This window comes from Grus americana, chromosome 23, assembly GCF_028858705.1.
Source record: "Grus americana isolate bGruAme1 chromosome 23, bGruAme1.mat, whole genome shotgun sequence".
In the NCBI taxonomy this organism is placed as follows: Eukaryota; Metazoa; Chordata; class Aves; order Gruiformes; family Gruidae; genus Grus; species Grus americana.
The window spans coordinates 4427268-4448689 of NC_072874.1; the positions used below are offsets into that span (position 1 = coordinate 4427268).

General features: G+C 53.8%; 3 protein-coding genes across 7 annotated transcripts; 1 reads left to right on the top strand and 2 right to left on the bottom strand.

The window, feature by feature from the left end:
* The first annotated feature begins 564 nt into the window (after positions 1-564).
* Positions 565-1560, top strand: C23H1orf232 (chromosome 23 C1orf232 homolog). Its single transcript, XM_054802671.1, has 4 exons — positions 565-677; positions 786-872; positions 962-1059; positions 1302-1560. The coding sequence occupies exons 1-4, from the start codon at positions 591-593 to the stop codon at positions 1558-1560; spliced, it is 531 nt and encodes a 176-aa protein (XP_054658646.1). The 5' UTR covers positions 565-590.
* A 320-nt stretch (positions 1561-1880) lies between these two features.
* FAM110D (family with sequence similarity 110 member D) lies at positions 1881-6555 on the bottom strand. 3 transcript variants are annotated; one of them, XM_054802316.1, is made up of 3 exons: positions 6431-6555; positions 4625-4745; positions 1881-3554 (listed from the first exon to the last, which is right to left on the bottom strand). In XM_054802316.1, the coding sequence occupies exon 3, from the start codon at positions 3419-3421 to the stop codon at positions 2384-2386; it is 1038 nt and encodes a 345-aa protein (XP_054658291.1). In that variant the 5' UTR covers positions 3422-3554; positions 4625-4745; positions 6431-6555; the 3' UTR covers positions 1881-2383. The 3 variants fall into 3 exon arrangements, with proteins under 3 accessions (XP_054658291.1, XP_054658290.1, XP_054658289.1); XM_054802315.1 differs by having other exon boundaries at positions 4971-6552; XM_054802314.1 differs by lacking the exon at positions 6431-6555 and having other exon boundaries at positions 4625-4829.
* Positions 6556-12509: 5954 nt separating this feature from the next.
* PDIK1L (PDLIM1 interacting kinase 1 like) lies at positions 12510-19199 on the bottom strand. 3 transcript variants are annotated; one of them, XM_054802317.1, is made up of 3 exons: positions 19148-19199; positions 16541-17995; positions 12510-13973 (listed from the first exon to the last, which is right to left on the bottom strand). In XM_054802317.1, exons 2-3 carry the CDS (start codon positions 16823-16825, stop codon positions 13233-13235), a joined length of 1026 nt encoding a protein of 341 aa, XP_054658292.1. In that variant the 5' UTR covers positions 16826-17995; positions 19148-19199; the 3' UTR covers positions 12510-13232. The 3 variants fall into 3 exon arrangements, with proteins under 3 accessions (XP_054658292.1, XP_054658293.1, XP_054658294.1); XM_054802318.1 differs by having other exon boundaries at positions 16541-16842; positions 19148-19187; XM_054802319.1 differs by lacking the exon at positions 19148-19199 and adding an exon at positions 18435-19076 and having other exon boundaries at positions 16541-16842.
* Positions 19200-21422: the final 2223 nt, after the last annotated feature.

Sequence of the window (21422 nt, forward strand, 5' to 3'; positions counted from 1 at the left end):
CCCAGTCCCGCGCCTCCCGGAGCCGGTGAATGCCCTCTGGGGACAGCCGCGTCCCCAAGGGCTCCCAGCACCCGGTGCAGCCATCCCCAGACTGTCCCTGCAGTGGAGCACAGGGCCTGGCCTCAGGGCAGGTGGTGACCGGGGCCTGCACTGCCCCGGTCACTGCTGTGATGAGCTGGGGAGGGCTCAGCGCAACGTGTCCTGGCACTGATCGTGTTTCCTCCGCTCTGGGTGATCAATTATAGATGGGGACCCACGGGGGAAGGGGGAGGGGAAAGCGCTGAGCCCCAGCACCTGCTCTGCACTGTGGGCTTGGGGTGGTCCCAGCCCTGGGGGTCCCCCTGTGGGTGAGGGGCACTGGTGGGCTGGGGCGGGGGGGCCGGAGGGGGGGTTGGGGGTGAGCAGAGCAGCTGCCCCTGCGCTGCCCCCAGCTCAGGCCAGGCTCAGGTTCCCTTTTATGCATTGGAAGTGGCCCCTGAAACTTTAATGAAGCCACCGGATCGCTGGGGCGGAGCAGGGGATGCCCGGCCCTGCACCCCTCCTGCTCCCCACGGCACCCACCGGCTCCTGACCCTGTTGAGCCCCTCACCATGACCCAGGGCTTCTGGCGGCTCTACAAAGCCAAAGTGCTGCAGACGCTGGGGGGGGCGCAGGCAGATGGGGCACTGCAGGAGGAGGTAGGGTAGGGGGTACTGGCATGCCTGGGTCCCCCTGAAGTGGGGTGACCAACCTCCCTGCCCTCCCCCTGCCTGCACCCCTGTCCTCATGTGGGGGCTTCATTGCAGGGAGACCTCCCTGAGCTGATGGAGACGGCCGAGCCCTCCACAGCGATGGAGGAGGGACCCAGCCCCGTGTCCCAGCTGGCGAGGAAGGTGAGGAGGCGGCTGGGGGAAGCGGGGGGCCGGGGGGGCCTGCTGGGATCTGGAGGTCCCCAGTGAGCCTGGTGCTGCCTCCCCCGCAGGTGCAGGGGGTGGGTGCCCGGGGCTGGCGGACGCTTTCGTCCCTCTTCACCCATGAGGACGAGCACCAGCTGCTCAGCCCGGAACCCTGCGCAGACCAGTAAGTTGCAGCTTGGTCGGGGGGGACAACGACGACCCCAGAGCCTGGATCCACCCAAACCCCCACATCCCCCCATCCCATCACCCGCATCCCCCTCCCCTGCCTATACCCACGGGGCTGGGCTGGAGGGCAGCAGCAGGAGAGCTGGCATGGGAGGGGGACATGGGGAGGCTCTGGGGGGGGGACCAGTCCCATCGAGAAGGGTCCCTACGCTGCCATCCTCATCCCCGCTCTCTCCCCAGCCCGCTGGCCGCTGAGCCGCCCGAGCCACCCCCCTCCGAGAAGGCGCCTGGTTTTTGGGATCTCTTTGCTACCAAGTGGCAGCAGGCGTCACGTCCGGACAAGAGGGTGCCCCCCCCGGAGCCGGGCGAGAGCCCTGGCGAGCCGCCGGGTAACGATGACAGCGACCTGCGGGAGCCGGAGGAAGGAGCCTTCCGCTGGGGCTTCCTGGCCAGCAAACTGGCCGAAATCCGGAATAAAAACGCCCCTAAGGGCAACTAGAGGAGGAGGTGCCGGCTAGACTCTCCAGCAGTGTGGGTGGCCCCCCCTTTACTGGTGGGCAGCCCCCAGCCCCTGCCCAAGGGCTCTGCAGTGGGTTTCGGCGATGTGTCTGCACTAAAGGCCCTGAGATGCCCCTTCTCCCTGAGCCCTGCCTGGTGTTTCTTTGCCCTCGCCCCCCACCTCCGGCAGCCCCGTCACCCCCGGAGCAGCACAGCCCCCACGATGGGGATGGGGAGCTGCCACCCCCAGCCCCGAAGCATCCCCCTGCCCCGCCTGGGCTCTGCCCACACAAACCACACACACTGCCAGGCTAGAAAAAAACAGAACAAAACCAAAACAGGTTTATTGAGCGCTGCTCTGGTCCCAGCAGCCCCTTTTCTGGGGAGGAGGGGGCTGTGGGGTGACCATTGCCCGTGGCGGGGGGGGCTCGGACCCTGCCCACCCCCCAGCCAGTGCAGGACGTGAGCAACTGAGGGGGCTGCAGCCCCATCCCACCACCCTGGGCTGGTGATGGAGAGGATGGAGAAGAGGGGCTGCAGTGGGGGGGACAGCAGCCTGGTGGCCCCGGAGACATGGAGAAACTCCCAGGGGAGCCCCTTCCCTGCCTGCCCCCCCCTGGGTGCCCCACTGGGCTCAGCCCTGGGTGCAGGGCAGACCTGGTGGTGCGGGGGTAAAGGGGAGGGGGTAGGGTAGATCTGGTGGCCCACGTGGCCAGCAGTAGCCCCATGGATGCCACCAGCCCATTGGCCACAACCAGCAAGGGGCCGCATCCAGCCAGCAGGACCCACATGAGGGTCCCTGTCCCCAGCCGGGCTGCCTCTGCTCAGACGGTGGATTCCTTGGCGGCCGCCCAGGCTCTCTGGCAGCCGTAGAGCCACTTGATGACGCGGGCATTGCGTTCCACCACCGAGACGGCGGAGCCCAGCCGGGTGTCTGACTCCTCCTCGCCCAGCTCCGCATCCTCCTCGCTGCCTCCCGAAGCCTGCCCAGGCTCCGACTCGCAGGATCCGGGGAGCCGAACCGAGGCGTTGTCCCAGCCCGCCGGCCCGAACCTCTCCCGCCCCAGCAGCTCCACCAGTGCCCGGTCCAGCCCGCAGTAGTTGAAGAACCGCTCCTGCTCCGAGAGCGGCAGGGAGATGCGCAGAGCCAGCGCCTGCTTGTCAGGGGGCCGGGGGTGCTGCGCCGCTGGGCTGCTGGGCAGAGGGAAGATGCCACCACTGCCACCGCCGCTGCTGGCATCTGGCGTCCTCACCTCCTCCTTCTCTGCAGGCACCCACAGCATGGGGGGTTTGGGGCTCGGGGGGGCTGGTGGCCCCTCATCCACCCCCCTGGCTGGGGGGGAGCTGGGGGGTTTGTCTCTGAGGGGTCCCTGGAAGAAGCGTCGCACCAGCCCAGCGCCCTTGGTGTTCTCCTTGTCCCCCCCGGGGCAGTCCCGTTTCTGTCGGTAGATGATGAGCGAGTCGGGTCTCAGCAGGCGCCTGCTGCCGGTCCGGCGTGACACAGGGGACTGGGGGCACGACAGCTTCCAGGAGCCCTCCCGGCCCAGCTCCGAGCCCTGACACAACTCGCTACACTGCTGACGGACGAGGAGGCGCCGGCTGCGGGGGGAGAGCCGGGGCGAGCAGCCCCGCAGCGCCGGCTCCTGCCGGCTGTTGATGACCTGCTGGGATTTGACGTATTTGGCCTTGTCGGCCTCCAGCCGCTCCACGGCGCTGGGCGTCCGGCCCCCACCGCCCCCCAGCTCCCGCGGGCACTCGGAGCCCTGGTTCAGCCAGGCCAGGGGGGAGCCGCGGCCGGGGGCCATGAGGCGCAGGTTGCTGGAGGCACAAACAGCGAGAGAGGGGCTGCCCAGGGGCACCATTGCTCCCCAGCCCCAAAACAGCACCCCTGGTCGCTCTGCTCTTCCCCGGGTGGCTGGGTGGGGGGGTGGTCTGGTGCTGCGGTGCTGCGGCCGGGGAGGCTCCCAAAGCTTCGCTTGGCTCCTGGATTCAGCCCTGGGAGGAGAGAGGAGAGCCGGGGTTAGCACCAAGGATGCAGCAGTGGCAGGGGGGCGAAGCGGAGCCGGGGGGTCCCCTCAACCGAACGCACGGCAGAGCAGTGCTGCCCTTGCCTGAGCAGGCAGGTAGCAGGCAGCAAACCCTGCCAGCCCAGGCAGGAACAATCTGCGGGCAGGAAAAGAGAAGCGCCGAGCATCCGCCGGCTTCACTCGCATCCCAGGAGTGGCTTCCAACAGGAAAAAATACCGGAGCCGGCCACCTTATCTCTCTGAGCGCAGGGACAGCAGAACAAAGCCAGCACGGCCCTGTGTGCGGGAGAGCTGGCCGGGCCTGGGGCCAGGGCTGGGGGTGTTTTGGGGTTTCCATGCCGTGCTCCCCACAGCCAGGCTGAGCTCGGCTGTCTGGGACAGAAGGTACCTCTCCTGCTTGATGCGAGGGGAGCGTGGAGCAAAGGGGCCCGGGTCGTGACGGCTCTTGCTCAGCTGTACCCGAGCACCCATGTGGGTCTGGGGCTGTGAATCCAGCTGTGGAGGTGGGTGCTGGGGTGGGGGGTCTGGAGCCTGACCCAGGGGCTGTAAATGCCCAAAACAGATGGTTTTGCTGAGCAGAAGAGGTCTGGATGTTTGAAGAGCCGCCCCATTGCCTGCAGCCTCCCCAGCCCCACAGCCTCCCCAGGTGACAGCAGGGACATGGGGCCGGGCAGAGCGGGGGTCACTAGAGAGCAAACAGCCCTGGAGCCCCCTGCCCACACACAGCCCATGGGCTCCAACACCGCGTCCACCCCTGGTGTACAGATAGGGAAACTGAGGCACGCGGTTTGTCTGGTCCTCTGCTCCCAAGCAATGAGCTCCCCAGCCTCCCCCGGTGCAGGGCAGAGCTTTGCGGTGGTTCAAGGGAAGGTGGCCCGGCACATGGTCCCATCACCTGCCGGCTTTGCCCTGGCAGAGCCAGCGTGCCCAGGGTGTGACTGCCCGTGCCAGCGCGCCTGCACGCTCCCCAGCCCAGCCCCGCTGCCCGGATCCGTGCCCAGTCACTGGGCTCGGCGGGTGGAAGATGCTCTCGCTCACCTGAGCCCACGCAGGGATGGGATGCAGGGATGCAAGGATGGGATGCAGGGATGCTCCGGTCTCACTCAGGTCCTGTCCCTCTGGCCGCCAGCAGCAAACTGAGCCCAGAACCGGCAGGAGCCTCATATAGACGGTGAGGAAGAGGAAGAACCACCCCGTTAACCCCTGCCAGCCCAGCTCCGTCAGCAGGAGCCTGCCCTGTGCCCACCCTGCCAGCATGAACCCCCCGCCTCAGCTGCAACCTTCACAGCCCAGACCCCTGCCCCTGTCCAGCCAAAATTAACCCTCCTTCTCTGGCAGCTCCAGCTCAACCCTACCAGCTCTCCTCCTCCCTCCTCCTCCTTACGGGAGCCTGGCCAGGATTTTGGGATCCGCAACACAGATCTCTGCCTCCTCCCAGGCAGGACTGAGTCTCTCTGTCCCCCCCCAGCACATGGGGCATTAGGAACGGGACAGGAAAACCACGTCTGCTCCCGGCAGCTTCTCCTTCTACATCCACCCCAAGATGCTGGATGCAGCTCAGGAGCAGAAGCCCACCATGATCCCCTTCCCCAGGATCCTGCCCTGGCCGGCGAGGAGGGAGAGGGAGGAGGGAGAGGGAGGAAGGGTCCTTCTGGCACCTTCTCCACTGGCGAGTCAGCCAGTTCCTGCCTCCTCTTCCCCCCGGGAAGGGCTGTAAAATTGCAGGAAGCCACAACAGGCTGGAGCCGGCCCAGGGGTTATTTTTACCGCTGCCCTCTCCCCTTCCCGAAGGCTGAGTGCTCCTGCGGGGGCAGCCCTAGGGCCCCCCTCCATCCCCAGCGCCTGCCTGGGGGGGCTGCGACAGCGGCACCGCAGCAGCTGGGGGAAGAAGGACACACTGCACCCCGAGCTGGGCTCCCAGCCCCTCGGAGCGGGGTCAGAAAAAGCCCCCAGTGCTCCCTAGGGACCTGCCAGCTCCCTCCATCCCTCTCGTAGCCAGTGTGGACGGGGAGCCGGGGTACAGCCCGGCCCAGGCTGCTTGCAGGGACTCAGGAGGCTCCAGCGGGGACAAAGCCACAGGATTGGCCCTGGGACCCGCAGGCCAGGGCACTGTCCCTGGATGAGAGGGGACCTGGCCTCGAGCGCTGCTGTCCCCCACCCCAGTTCCTTCCTGCGGTGCCGCGGCTGAGGAGCCAGTGCCGGGAACCAGGGCCGGGTCAGCATCCAGCACCTCCCTGCGCAACGGCAATGGTGCCAGGAAGGGGCCGGGGCCAGGATTCCCAGGCTGAGGAAAATGGAGTCTGAGCAGGATGAGAGCGGCCAGAGCTTGTCCAAGCTCTGCCAGCACCGGAAAAAATCCCAGTGAAAGCGAGGAAGGGACAAACCACCTCTTCTATTCTAATAAACTGCAGAGGAGCAACACCAGCAGCTGTGCTCCCAGCGGTGCTCAGGCTCTGCGTGCAGGATGCGGCCGTGCCAGAGCAAACCCAACCATCTCCAGAGGATGATGGGGAAAAAGGACGGGGGTGATGGAGAAACCTGTGGGAGCCCTGGGATCTGCCCCTGGGAAAAGAGCACCTGAGCTCCCACATGGGACAGGGGCAGCCAACAGGACCTTATTTTTAACTCCAGGCAACATGAATCACCATTTATTGGACAGGTTTTATTTTCCGAGATGGAATCCCAGCAGCTGTTCCAGTAAAGCCACAAGTGAGTAAGAGCAGCCTCGGATTCACCTTTCTCGGGCAGACGCAGGGTATTCCCACGGGATGCTCCTACCGAACCTGTCCCAGAGCGACCACCCTCCTCTCCCGCTCCTCCTCAGAGCACCCACTAGGCACTTACTGTTGAACTGTTTGGACAAGGCAGATTCCCTTTGGGATACAAAAAGGGATGATTGGAAGGGCCCTTCCTGGCATCAGCATCCCAGGCAGCATCCTGCTTCCCCTGGGGAGGCATTGGGGGTTTTGTCACTTCGATTTCTAGGAAGGGATTTACCCAATTAATTAACCTCTTGTGGGTTCACCAGGTGGCTTTTCTTAGTCACGTGAATGCTCAAAGTCCCTTGTTTTTATTTAAGGTTACTCAGAGCTCTCAGAAAGCGTGCTCTGCTCTTCAGTGGGGCCCTGCCTGGCTCAGCGGGAAGCGAGCACGCTGCCAGGCAAGCAAAGCAACCCCGGGCAAAACCCGACCACAGCTGGGGCCAGGTATGGAAACATCCAGCCCTTGCAGCGGGTGAGAAAAGCCTGAGAAAGTCCTCAAAGGTCACGAGTCCCAGAACACAGATCATCCTTCCAACACCATTTTTTCAGAGCGTGTCTAGCTCCCGATTAAACAGCCCTGCTCCCTGCAAGCCTTCCTCCCTCCCGCCTCATGGTGAGGGGGACACGGCCCTCAGCCCTGCTAACGACGTCCTCACCTCACAACCCACACGTCAGGCTTGAGGAGCAGCAGCAGAGCAGCACGGGGCTCCCAGCGCTGCTCCCATGGATCCGGGCCAGCAGGCAAGGGGAAGCCGGAGGCTGCCATGCCCGCAGGCAGCAGGAGGGCTGAAGCCCTCAGTCCTTTCTAGATGCACTTCTCCTTTAAAAAAACCCCAAACATCACTTTAACTCCACCGTGACCAGGTGCAGGCAGGACTGCAGCACTTGATAACACAGACATCTGTTTCTACTTGCTGGTTTACTTTCACAACCCACAAAAGCTCTTTCTGGTCTGAGGTCCATGCAAATGCCACCGCCTGGAGAGCAGCCCGCGGGAGCTGGGTGGCTGCAAGCCAGAGAGGGCCCAGGGTGCAGGCGCTTTCCTTCGGGAGAGGGCAGGAGTGGAAGGCTTGCTATACAAGTTTAAAAATACCAAGGGCTCAAATGGGCATGAATAAATCTGAAACCACCACCTAATCTAAGGCAGCCACCTACAAGTTCATGCAAGTAGGAACTAGACAGCAGCTGGGCCCCGGAGAAGACACCGAGGCTCCCGTGGATGTTCAAAACTCACGGTGGACGATGGCTGGCCTTGCCGACTTCTGCTGGCCGTCCGGTGTCTGCAAAGCAGAACAAATCAGTACTGGGTGCCCAGGGACAGACAGGAAAGGCAGAGAGAAGGAAGGAGCTGCGGGGACTGAGGGAAGCATCCCCAGGGTCAGAGATGAGCATCTGAGCTGAACCCCCCACCTGCTGCAAGGGACCCACAAAGGTTTTTAAGGTTGCATCTGGTTGCATCTCAAAGCCCAGAGATTAAAGAGGCCTCTGAGCAATCGCAATTCTAGCAGCAGTTCTCCCTTTGCCCTCTTCAGGAGAACACAAAGCCTGTCGGCGGTGTCCTCTCCAGCACGCTTTACCAGTGGAGAGCAGGATGGAGCTGGGCAGTTGGGGCTGCAGTTCCAACCACCACCCGCCAGCTCAGCCCCACGGTTCAACCCGTGCCCCCCGCGCTGGCCCTGGCTGCTGCTCATGAACTGCAGCCCTTGTGCAATTGCTTTCTGCTTCAGACACCCAAATAATCTGGAAATTCATTTGGGAACAAAGGGACCTGGCTCATCCTTCAGGTCATTCGACTTCTCCGTGCTTCGCTTGCTCAGCTTGTAAGAGTGTGAGGTCTCAGACACCCCAAAACCGCTCACAGAGCTAGTGAACAGAGATCTGCAGCAGCTCGGTCACGTATTTCCACCTCCTACCCCTCCCCAAGCAGCGCAGACACTCTGGATGGTTTGTGGCATTTCAGATACATCCCTCTTCCTTCAGTGCACCTAAGAACAGAAATTGCACTTTGCATAAACTGCTCCCCAACCCCTCAGACCAAAAGGGAAACGAAAGTCAATGCTCAGCACTGCCCATTAAACAGTTTGTGTTTGAATACTCCTAACTAGTTCTCTGTAGGACAAATCCTTGTGTTCACCACAGAAATTGCCAGTAAAGATTAAAAACACTTAGTCATCGATGCCCCACAGAAGGATTTGGTGGAGCAAAGGGAAAAGGAACAGAAAAAGTCGGCTGTTTGTGCTGCGCAGAGTCCAAAGGCCACCTGAGCAGGGGAAAAAAAAAAAAAAAAAAAGTTGTTTTTCTGAAGCAGGGGCACCCTTCCAAGGGGCGGGCAGGCTGCAGGCTCCCCCAGACAGGACTTTATCTCCACCACAAAGAAACGTCTGCCATTACGCTGCAGTTTGAGCGGGGGCCACGACCAGCTGGCATGAAGAAAAACTCTGTTTAAACCAACAGAAAGCAAAAATATAAACAAGGAAAGCTCCTATGTCCAGTGCTGCAGAGTGGGGATCGCCTAGCCAAGCCCTGCCCGAGGAAACGGCCTCGAGATTCTGCAGAACAAGGGAAATAAAGCAGAGGTTGGGTTATTTGAGCTGAGATACGGCCTCAGTTACATCTAATTTCCACCCCCCACCCACGGACTCGATATATCTCAAGTACACAGGCTTAGTTTTCTTCATTTTGGGGGGGAAGGAATCTAGCTTGTGTCTATATTTAAAGCCATCACTCTTACAACTAATCAGAGGTGTGACTTTCTCCTTTAATTAAGGTGTTTATCCTTTAATAAAAAAAGAATCTAAATTTCAATCCCTTTCTCTTTTGCAACAATTGCACTGACTTACTGATTGAACCACGCAGCTCCAGCCAGGTGAGGAACCTGCCGAGTTCTGGCACCAGGACACACAGGAAACTGCAGCAAACAATGCAAGCGCACGGCCCGCAGGAGCTGACCGGGCTTGGGTTTGTTACTGGGGTAAGAAATGGCAAGGCAAGGCAATTTACAGCATTTCCAGTTTGCGCTATTCCCACTCCCAGTCTGCACAACCCTTTGTTCCACAGCGCTATTAATTAAAGCATGCAAATGACTGCTAGAGTTTTGCATCATGTATAAGTAATGGTGTTTTAAAAAAAACTTTTATTTCTAAGGTTTCTCAGGGGATGGGAGACCAGCAGGCTGCTGTCCCTCACAAACCTCCAGAGCATTTACATTTACACCTGGTTCAGCCCCAGGAGCTGCCTTGACAGCGGCTGCTCCTTCCACCAGCACCAGCCAAAGGCAGCAGCAACCAGCCCACGGAGGCAGGAGGGAAATGCGGCAGAGCACACGTTCACCAGGCTGCCTTCAGCCCTCTGCACAGCGGGGCAACAAAGTTCACCCACAGAATGAGGACTGGCAGCTTTCTGGGTGAAATCCTGTTCCAGCACAGGCAGGAACTAGAGGGGAAAGGCTCAGAGGGAGGAGTGTCAGTGCCTGGGAGAGCAGCAGCAGCAATTTGCAGCCTCAAAAATCCAGTAGTACCAGTAACGGGGTAGGCAGAGCCTGCTAGAGATTTCCTTACAGCCCAGGGTGGTACTCAGTCTGCTCGTAAAAACAACTTCAGGTATGTACTGGAGGCAATAATGCTGCTTTTAGTCTTTAGTCCCTGCTCTGAAAATGAAGTACATGCAGAAGAACACCGTTTTGATTCTTAAAGGGCTCAGCCAAAGCCACAGAGTCCACACAGACATGGCTGGCCCAGGAGCCAGCTCTGTTTTCACCTCCAGTTTGGCCTTGCTCTGTCAAGTCCTCCAGCAGCACGTTACACATCAGTGGAAGTTTGGCACTGCTGCTACCCACAGAAGATGAGCAGCACAGCTATTAGCCAACCTAGCATCTTTTACAAGCCTAGGATCACTTACAGTATGACTGATGAAGTACTACAGCTTACTTCTGTCCTAGCACCACAAATAAACCTTTCTGTAGCCTTGCTGACAGCTAGATGACATTGCACTAAGAAGAAAACGTTTCTCTGTAGAAAGTTCAAAAACTCCACTGAAATTCAGATTTTATTTCAAAAACAGTCATGAACTTAATAAATTACACAATAATTTTCCTCATTATAAATTCTCCATAAAATATAATTTACAGTTTTTAAAGAAAGATTTGAAAAAAAAAATCTTTTGAGTGCTGAAAAGTATCTTGACTTTGTGTCACGCTGGTGAATAACTCCATAGCTGCTACAACAATTTCATTTATCAAAGGTTTTAAAACAAAGACCTCAGACAACGACAACAAAAATAAATCAAACAGAACACAGACCTCGAGGACTACCATTCAGTGTTAACCAAGGAAACACTCAGTGTCACCCAACAGCAAGGCTAAGCACCATGAGAGGGATTTTGGGTATCCCCACCCTTTAAAGTGGCAATCAGTGCAAAGAAACACTTTGGGAGTCAAAAAAACGCCCAAACTTTCCTGCGCCATTCATTTATTTCTGCACCGCAGGCAGGCAGCATATTTGGTGTTCATCCTTTGAAATACTTCAGAGGAGAATCAGATGATTTGCAAAGCGCCTTAAAGGTAAGTAGTATTATTCTGTAGTAGAGTCATACTTTAAGATAACATAGTTGATTCTGACTTTTGGAAGTCAGCAACATGTTTTTAGAAAGCTCTCAAGTTTAACATGGAAAAATTATATACCCTCTTGAAACTTTACTCATTGAATGACCACGCTGAAATCTAAGTACTGTGAAACGGCGTTGGCACAGACAGCGAGCAGTTTGTTTTCCTCCTTCCAGTAACAAGCTGAGGCTTCAATTGTACTGAACTCTTAAAATACGAGAACAAACAGATCTCTGCTTCTAGAACATAACAGAAAAAAAATAGATCTCCCCTTATCATTACTCACAGATAGGCTCCAAGTTTTCTTTTCTAGGACTAAGCTCCCTGCAGGGAAGAAGTGACACTGAGATATCTATGCAGGCACCAGGCTGTATCCTCAGTACAATACAGTCACCTCCGTCCCTGCTAATTTACGCTGAAGCAAAGCGCTCTGCTGTAGCTGGGAACACTATCTTCTGAAAGCAACTTGTATTTGTCTGAGAATCACTGTTTAGACAACTTGCCTTAAATGATAAAGCGAAACAAAGTAATGAAAATTAAGGACTATGGCCCCCGTAGGTAACTGCCACCAGCTCTATACAGCATCAGGTAAGAACCAGCTGTAGTCTGTAGAGCCTCAGAAGTTTGGCAGAATCAGAATTTTTTGCTTTTGGAAGAACAAAAAAAATTATATTTTATGCTGTTTATTCACACTCAGGCAGCATAAACACTGATCAGAATTGTTCTCACAGCACTAAGAGGGAACAGTATCAGAGAAGCAAATTATACAAGGAAATACGGCAGTTTTCAGGTAAGATTTAGGAAAAAAACATTAAATTGATTAAAGCCGCAACAAAGGCCAGTTTTCTTAAAGGCAATTTTTTTTTTTTTAAGACTCTCCTTTTCCCAAAAGGTCAAATTGATGAGAAAGGTCACAGTCTGCACCCAAAGGAACAAAGTGTCACACTATTACAAAGCAGCTTCTGTCTGCCCTACAGTGTCAGGTGGCCTCAGTGAGACCTGTCTTCGCAGATCACTCTGCTTCTCTGGAACAAGAGCTGGGGATAAGCAGCCTTTCAACTACTTCAAAGCTTTCCATCCCACTGTCCATGCTTTTAAGTTAATATTACTTAACAGGAAGAAAACAAAAGAAAAAATCAGCCAAGGTTGCCACACGAATTGGAGATACCAGTTACGGAGTTTTCTCCATATTTAAGAATAGGTGTGTTCTACAAGACAAACAGTCACTCCTTTATCTCCTCATCATTACCAGGCCAGGGGCAGCGCCAGAAAGAAAGAGACCATGACCAGTATTATTTGATTCAGTTAACAACAAAACTGTGCTGCAACCATATTTTGAAGAGTCTTAAAAATAATGTTCTATGCTGCTGGATTCCCTCATCCACACTTCCATAAATTAAATTCCCTGTACTCTATTTGCAGGACCCAAGGTGCTATTGGATTATAGACTCAAGAGTAGAAAGCATGTTGTGAAACTGTAGATTAACTGATGAATAAAGTATTCGATTACTAGAAGAAAGCAAAATTGACTGATTAATGAACTAGCCAATACGCTAGCACCTGATTGCATACATTTTTAATTTGACTCCCTCAGTGACGAGCTCATTAAGCTGTAAGTGCTAAGCTTGGCCAAGTCAGCACTTTAAAAACTGCTGATCCCATTGCATTTTTTGTCTACAAAGTCAAGTCTCAGACCCCATCTTTGACATTAGATAACAAAAAATAAATAATAAAGTTATTCAGGCCTGGAGAAGAAGGAATGTTTCTCATTTATCTTCTTCACCTAGTTTTCTAGCAGACCCCAATCATTCAGACCCATAGCAAATAATTTAAGAAAAGTGGCACACACTCCCAGTCACTCATATACATAAATATATACACAGAATTACTTTACAAAGCCTGAAGATTTGCACTACCAGCATGCAAATCTTTTTTTTTTTTTTCCATGAGAGTTCCTAATACTGACATAGGAAACTGGAATGTACGAAATACTCCATGACAGTGCTGGAAATTAAGTCTCAGCTCTTAAGACATCCCACAGCCAGCATATACAAACTAACATCATCACATCTTACACTTGCATGTAACATCCTGGTATTATACACATCAACGCATTGTTAACACAACGGCCGACTCACATTCGTATCATTTCTGAAACTCAGATTCGTTTGGTAGAAACTACACCCTGCAGGTTTGAGTTCAGGCTCATTTCTTTTACTGCCATTAAGTTGCACCATCTATTAGGTGAGAAGCGGCTCTATGGAGAGACACACAACTCGGCAGGTCACGTATCCCAGCTGCTGTCTTTAAAAGCTATGTTGACTAATCGCAGTTCCAGTTCAAAAGCGTCGGGTCGGTCCTGCGGGTTGGCAGCCAGCATTTCCTTGATCAGCTGTTTCATTTGAGCATTCATGGATTTTTTCTTCACAGGGATGAGCAGTTCCATTTTAGGGTTTTCTAGAAGCGCCTCTCCAACAGGCACGATCACTGTCCCCTGCTTGACGTAACTCCCCAGAAGTTCTTTCTTTGTTTCCGTATCTATGAATGTGATTCTTTCCAACATTGCCCAGATTATAATCCCCAACGCAAAGATGTCTGCTTTGGCAGTGTAGTGTCCTTCCCAGACTTCGGGGGCCATATAGAAGTCAGTTCCACATGCAGTTGATAGGAAACACTTATTTACATTGACTGGTTCCTCAGGATTCTGTCCTGAGGCTGAACATACCTTGCTCAGCCCAAAATCAGCTACTTTCAGGGTAGGCTCCGAGTCACTAGCGTCCATCCTGCTCTGAGATATCAGAATATTGTCAGGCTTGAGATCACGATGAATAATCTGATTTTTGTGCAGGAATGCCAGTGCGCTGCTGAGCTGAAGCATGAAACTGGTGTTGGTCTTGCGGTTCGGCTTTCGGGACAACAGATACTCGTTCATATCTCCTCCATCACAGAAATCCATTACAAACCAGAGGTAATAAGCGCTTCTGGGGTCAAAGACTATTTCTCCTTTTAATGAGGTCTCTACAAGCTGCAACAAGGAAAAGAAATGTCATAACTACCTGATGATCACAAGAATATAAAGATATGATGGAAAAATGCATGAAGTTTGGATCTTCCTTTCAACAAACCAGAAGGCAAGACATTGCAACTGGTGAAAAAAACTTTATACAAACATTAAAAAAAAATAAAATCAGAATGTATTCGACAGCCTCCTTATTTTCTTGTGTGTGAAGCATATCAAGTTCACACTCCTGCCCAGAAGCTAAAGCTAGACCCAGATAACAGTGTTTGGAAAGATACTAAGTGGCCATTGCACTGCCATCTGTTTCAGCTGGACAGTGTCCCACCCCAACAAAGCCTGTCCCACCCACTCTGCTAACAACTTTAATGTTGAGACTGTGTTTATACAAGTAACTCCGTACGGTGCCAAGGGGGTTGTATTTGTCCTCTGCTGATGAAGTGGCACCACAACAGATTTTTAAAGCCTATTTTCCATTCCTTACACATGAATATATTCTTGCAAGTGTTAACACAGGATCCCTTAACTCAGGAGAAAGCTAATCTATGGGCACAGCCAAACAGCTGCTGCAAGTAACACCTTTCCCACCATAAAGATCCACTAGCTACTCTCTAGAATACAAGCAGTGAGTAGCTCAAGCAGCCAGTTCTAATAGCTACTTCAGACAAAAAGCAAAGTAAAACCAGCAATCAGCTTTAGTAATCCTGTTTACACAATACACATTTGCCTCTTCAGCTCCTCTGAGGTGGCTCTTAGCATGCGCTGGAAGGTAAGTCTTGCAGTTATTCCTGTTAGTAGTAAACCAATGCATACTAAACCAAACGTCGTTCCTACAGGCTTTCAAAAATTCAGGTAGCTATTAATATTTAGAGAGGTATTTTGGAGTGCCTTAAAAAGCAACCTTTTCCATCCAAGAGCAAAATTAAAGATAGCTTTAGACTGCTAGTAATTACAAGCACAGCTAGTACTCAAACCAGACCACCTTAAAATAGTAAATCCATGTTAGAACTAAAACCCTACATATTTAGGGTTTCTCGTCAGTGACGGTGAGATTAAGGTATCACAGGACAGCAGGGAGTCTCCTTTGCCAAGTGAGCACCAACACACAGCTCTCCCCTCCGCACGGCTTCACAGGAGCTGTACTCGCATCCCAGTTCAGTATGTTAAGACAACAAAATCCACTACCACACCTGTGACGGTGGCAAAGCACCACAAGACCAGGCTAGTATCACCTGGGGTGGGGTGAGGATAGGGCAAGCCAAGGGAGATCGGATTTTCTCTATTTTAGCATATGCTATTATGAAGTGATCCCAGCCTCTTCAGAGTCAGCTCTGCCCTTTGCAGGAGCAGGAAAACAATTTGACACGGGCCAGATGTACATGCGGCATTGTTAAGAGGCACTACCATCAAAAACCAATACTGCAGGTGATCTGGAACCTCTTCCCCACCCTGTGGTTTGTTTTTTTTAAGCTCCTCCCTGTACAGCTGTCCACAAGTTTGATGTAATCTCTCACAGATCCACTAACCACTAGAAAGGCAAGGCACTAATTTCTCCCATGTGAGCTGGCCAGTATTATTTTACCCTAACCCCTTCATGAAAGCAGGTCAGTAACAACTGCCAAGCTACAGCAAGTTTACAAAGGCAAGAATCCTCTTTCTCAGGCTCGCACAGCACTCAGCACAACGGGATCTGGACAGCCGTGAAGGGTTGTCAGATGAATGTTCAGTAACAAAAGGTCCTACATTAGACATGCAAGAATGACAACAATAAAAACCGAAATGATAAAAGCTGACTAGGGATAGCACAATAAACATTGAGCAGGCTGCTGACTTTTTAAACCAGAGACACAAATTTCTGCCAGGGGATGATTTATAGTTGGGGTGGCTTCCTGACAAGGGAATGAATCAGGTTATCAGTTATCTGGAATCAGTCTTTCCAGAGCTACTTATTCTTTCAAAAATATCCATCTTCAAACTTAAAGGTGACTTAAAGGTCACTTTCAGTAGTCACATAGGGGAAGTACTATTTATTCCCTTATTTATCATACATTTTCTTTTTTGTATAAATAACTATTAATCTTTTTCACAGAGAGGTAAAGGTATCTCCACATGCTACCAATTGCTTATTATTTCTGAAAGAATTTTAAGTGTTGGCTTCCTAAATCAAGATGGTTACTTCCTCTTCCGAGGACATTCGAGATTAAGAAATTCTTCAGAGCTCTGTCTCAAGACATTAGCACATGTCTGCTCATTAACTCTGCAGCAGGGCTTCTACCAAGTAACACAACAGCCTGCACCTCCCTTCTGCTTCACCTGTGGTGTTCTCTCAAATTATCAAAGCAGATTTGCATTAAAAAAAATCCTGGAGTCTTTTAGAGTGGCATGGCTTCAAAGTACAAGATACAGGTGATTGTGCAATAGATATGCTCTTTTAAAGATATATAATAATTACAATACCCTCTCCTAACTAAGCATACCTCAAAAAAGAAAAAAATCAGCTTAGCTACCCACCTCCTTCCCTCCCAGCTACACATCCATATTAATTACTTCCACCCCATTACCTCAGCTTCATGTACCTGTAAATAAAGGGAGGAACTGGAGCCATGGGACATCTTCTGCACCATACCATCTTTCTGCAAGATGCATTCCTCCAGGTGAATGACGTTGGGATGCTGGCTCTTGATACTGCTAAGTGCCCAGAACTCACGCAGAGCTAGTTCCACGTTCTCTGGAGCATGGCACCGAATCTTTTTCACCGCGACCCGTGCAGAGGTCTTCCTGACGACTGCTTCGTACACCACACCATAACTGCCACGACCAACCTCCCGTATTAGATCGTACTTAGGCTGGCTACTCACCATCTTCAAGATCAAGGGTTCTGGGGAAGGGGGAAAAACCCACAGAACTAAAACTTATGAACAAGAACTGGGCTGTATTTTCCCCCATATGGCTTGGTGCGGCAATATTAGGCCTTCCAAAACCCTGCAATTAACAGGGCAGCGCCTCTGAGCGTTACACTGAACGCAACATTGCATTCGAGTGCCAGAAGATTCTGAAAGCTGTTCTGTAAACCTGTACATGTTGCCACGGACTAGTTAAAAAGTGAAATTACATCATTTTGGTGGGACTATTAAGATTTCAAATACAGCCCAGTTTTCAAGGTGGCAACAATTCAAACCTAGACTTGTATTGTGCCGAGACAGGACTACCATGTATGCTCCTGCTCCTTTCTCTCAGTGTCTTCTGTGAGCATCTGTGGGAATAATAGTACGGTCTCATGCTCTCCATCCACGCCTGGGATGGTGGAGAAGAGGTTCTAGTTGAAGCCTGTGGTTGGGCAGCAACAGATTTAATTAACACTGCCTTTTATGGAGGTGACTGCGTAAGTAAGGGTGTCTGTTACAATTTAATCGTGAAATTCTCTTACTGATACTAAGACAAGAACATGCTTCGGATTGCTTCTGATTTATTTTTTTAATGTTACTATGTTGTTTCACTTAGTCTCCTCTGAATGAGAGGTCTACAGCTACAAAAAGTTAAAAAGGGTAACTGATTACAGAAGCTTGTACTCAGCATCTAACTTTCACTTTTGCTCAACAGGGCAAGGACAAAAGTTAAGATATTATTCTATAAGCAAAACAAGAAACACACACACACACACAAACAAAAAAAAAGCCACCAAACACTGCTACAGATTTACAACCCTCCCTGCACACTTCCCTGCAAGATTACAAACCACAACACATCAGCACCACCTTCACACAAACAAACCAAAATAGGACACTGACTATAAACAGGAAAAAAAATATTTTTGGCTAGCCAATTATCACTGGTCAAACAGAATGAAATACAAAAATAAAATAAAATTGAAAAAAAAAAAATCACAACCAGTATATCAGAACTAAAATAGTTTGTAAGATTGCCAGTGATAAATGTAATTCTCTTTATGTCAGTAAACCAGGCAATAAGGACCACATTGAAACAGCCTGTTATTAGTAGGAAGCTTTCAAGTATTTCCACTGTTTTAGGTACTATTTTTTAATAGAAAAAAGAAAAAAAAAGAAAAAGAGAGAGAAAAAGAGGTATCATCAGTCTCATGGCAATACTACACAGACATGTTAACCTTTCAGCAAAGTTCCATGATGCGCATTTACAAGAGCATTTTGAACTGAAATGTGATGTGCCCAAGAAACGCATTACCATGAGATTCTGCTCACAGGATGCATTGAGCCTGCACCTGTAGCAGGACTATGAGGAACAGATTAAGATTACAGCCTGAACATTAAGATCTGATGGGCCAAGAGCCCTTCCCATGCAGGGCAAAAGAACAGGATCTGTAATCTCACCAGCGGCCAAATAACTCCTGAGGAAAGGATTGCATTACTCAAACACTATCACATCATGTTCAAAATGAGCAGAAAACGTGTCCCCCCCCCCCATGTTGAGAGTCAGTTAGCTGTGTGCTGTTACCAGAGAGGATCTGTCATTCTGCCAAGCGTCGGGGTTGCTACCTGCTTTCCTTCACCCCCACAGCGGGCTAGGCCGGTCTTGGAAATACCACCGAGGTTTATTGCCTAACCTGGTGAGAAGTGCCGCCTGCTCCCCAGGGCAGCGACCGGGGCAGCTCATGCCAAGCGGCAGGGCCCTGGCAGCAGGGCTGGGCACAGGCCAGGCAGCGCCAGGCAGACAGGCCGGGCCTGTCCCTGCTCCCTCCTGTAGGCCTGGGAACCTGCAGCCGGCATCTCGCAGGAGAAGCGCCTTCCTTCCCAGGCTGCTTCGTTAGCAGCAATAATTACAGAATAAAATAAATCACCACCCCCCCCCTTCTCTTCATCCTGCTCCTCCAGGGAAGCCCTACAAGCGGCTGTCAAACCGGGACCCCACCTGCACCGAGGGGGGGGCCTCGCTCCAGAGGGAAATTACCGAGACACCGCTCGCTTCGGGTGGAGGCCAGGAGCGGGGCCTGACCCCATGAGCCGCGGCCCGAGGGGGAGCCCGCCCCGCTGGGCCCTGCGGCCGCCTCAGCAAGTAACCGGGCCCCTCACAGCCCCCCGCGCACACCTGGGGCCAAGATCCCCGCCCTTGTGGGCCCGGTGCGGGCCCCCCACTATGACGCACCAGGGCGACCAACCGGACCCACTCCCCGCCGCCCCGGAGCCGGGCCTGGCCGGGTGCCGCGTTACCTCAGCGCCGCCGCCGCGCTGCCTTCGCCCGGCCGCCATTATAGAGCTCCGCTCCTCTGCGCCGCCGCCGCCGCCGCCACCACTTCCCCGCGCGAGCCACGCCCCCGCGCCGCCGCCGCCGCGCCCTCTGATTGGCCGGCGGCGAGTGGGCGTGGGGAGCGCGCGCGCCCCTCCGCGGCGGGGTGTGTGCGTGCAGCTCCCGCCCTTCCCCGGCGGCGCGCGCGGCCAGTGCAGCAGCTCCTGCAACGCGATGTGCAACCCCTTGTGCATCCCCTTGTGCATCCCCTTGTGCATCCCCTTGTCGTCCCCCCCTCCCATCCCCCGACTGCTCTCTGTCCTGCCCTGTGCACCCCCCGCCGCTGTGCTCACCCCGCTTTGCAATAACGGCTCTCCTTTTCTGGGGGGGGGGGGGGTGTGCTTGGTGTTTTTCTTTGGTTTGGTTGGGGTTTTTTTCTTAAATTATTTATTAATTTATTGCTTGGCATTAAGAATTAAATAAGCGGAGTCCCTCGCACCTTTGGTTGCACTCTGGCTTTTTGCGACAGCGACACAGCTCTTAGTGGAGAGCTGTCCCCTCTCCCTGCGCCCCACGCTCTGCCATTGCGCCCCACGCTCTGCCATTGCGCCCCTTCCTCTGCAGGCTGGAGCTGCCCCCCGTGCGCAGGAGTTGGGGGGCATGAGGCTCTTGCCGTGATCCCTGCTGTCCTCTCGACCTATAAGGCCATTGCAGTCATTTTGGGAGAAGCCAGGGCCAGCCGCTGCTCAGAGCCCTGCAGAGACCAAGCGGGGCGGTTCACATGTGGTCCTGACAGAGCAACACGCTCTCCCGCCTCTCCCCGATTAATTGGAGCAAGCTCGGTGGTAATTAGTGCCCCGGGGCCCTGCCTAAGCTGCCCCAAGCCAATTAGGGGCGACGAGCCCCTTGTGGGTTCTGAAAGCTGCTTAGGGCATTAAACTCCCTCTGTTCCCACAGATCCCCTTAAATGAGTCCGAAAGCAATTAGTTAATCAATGCCACCCTCAGGCAGGGCCAGGGGATGGGTGCACATCTGGGTGCCCCACTCCTTGCTCCAGGCAGCGGCCGACCCGCGCGCTGCCCTCCCGAGTGCCCGGCCAGCCCTGCTTCCACGCCAGCTCCTCCCTGGAAGAGCCCCAAGTGCCAAAACGGGGACAATTTTGCAAGATGTGCTTGGCCAGTCCCAGCACAGTCACTTGGTCGACACGTGAGCCTGCCCGGAAGGAGCGCCCCAAAGAGCTGCGAGGCTGCCCTGCCTCGGGGGGAGCTGGCTGCAATGGAAATGGGGCCTGTGCACCCCTGTACCCCTCTACCCGTGCACCCCTGTACCCCTGTACCCGTGTATCCACGTACCACGTATACATCCATGTATATGCATGTAGTCACGGACCCATGTACCCCTGCACCCCTGTACCTATCTACCTGTGTACCCCTGCACCCATGTACCCCTGGACTTCTGCACCCATGTACCCCTGCACCCATGTACCCCTGCACCCATGTACCCCTGCATCCACGTACCCCTGCATCTGTGCCCTGATTTACCCGTGCACATATTTATCCGTGCACCCTTGTACCCGTGCGCCCTGTGTACACATGCACCCCCGCACTTGTGCACCCACGCACCCCTGCACTTGCGCACCCATTTACCCGTGCACCCATGTACCCATGCACTCTGTGTACCCGTGCACCCATGCACTTCTGCACCCATTTACCCATGCGCCCACGTACCCCTGCGCTTGTGCACCCATGTACCCCTGCACCGATGCACCCCTGCACCCCAGCACTCATCCCCTCCTGCCCGCAGTCGCTGTGGGTGCAGCAGCAGCCACCACCCCACCCCACCCTGTCCCCCCGCCAGCGTGACCCATAGGCGACGGTGCTATAATTACCCCTCTCTCCTCGTGCAGCTGCCAATATTTACAGGTCTCCCTGTGGACGGACGCTGGCATTTGGCACGACACCCTGTTTATCGCCGTGCCAGCTGGGCACCGTGCACCAGGGTTGTTTTCTCTGGTGGGTGCAGGTCCCGAGGGGTTGCGCTCCGCCGCTTCCCCCCCGCCACGAGCCATTTCTGGGTCAGGTTTTGCAACCGAGTGGAGGGGCTGTGAGGTCATGGCCGTGCACGCCAGCGCGGGGAGCAGCCCTTGCAGCCCTCCCTGCAGCTGTCCCCGCACCTAGGGGTACAGAAGAGCCCCCCAACCCCTGCCTGAGGAGGGGAGACCCCGGTGCGTGTGCTGGGCATGGGGACTGCCCCCTCCCC

Bases quoted from the DNA above. Each gene is read 5' to 3' on its own strand.
- C23H1orf232 (XM_054802671.1), top strand. From the start codon at position 591: ATGACCCAGGGCTTCTGGCGGCTCTACAAAGCCAAAGTGCTGCAGACG. The intron at 678-785 runs GTAGGGTAGGGG...GCTTCATTGCAG, and splicing joins ATGGGGCACTGCAGGAGGAG to GGAGACCTCCCTGAGCTGAT. The intron at 1,060-1,301 runs GTAAGTTGCAGC...CTCTCTCCCCAG, and splicing joins CCGGAACCCTGCGCAGACCA to CCCGCTGGCCGCTGAGCCGC.
- FAM110D (XM_054802316.1), bottom strand. From the start codon at position 3,421: ATGGTGCCCCTGGGCAGCCCCTCTCTCGCTGTTTGTGCCTCCAGCAAC.
- PDIK1L (XM_054802317.1), bottom strand. From the start codon at position 16,825: ATGGTGAGTAGCCAGCCTAAGTACGATCTAATACGGGAGGTTGGTCGT. The intron at 13,974-16,540 runs GTACATGAAGCT...TCCTTGTTGCAG, and splicing joins GTTCCTCCCTTTATTTACAG to CTTGTAGAGACCTCATTAAA.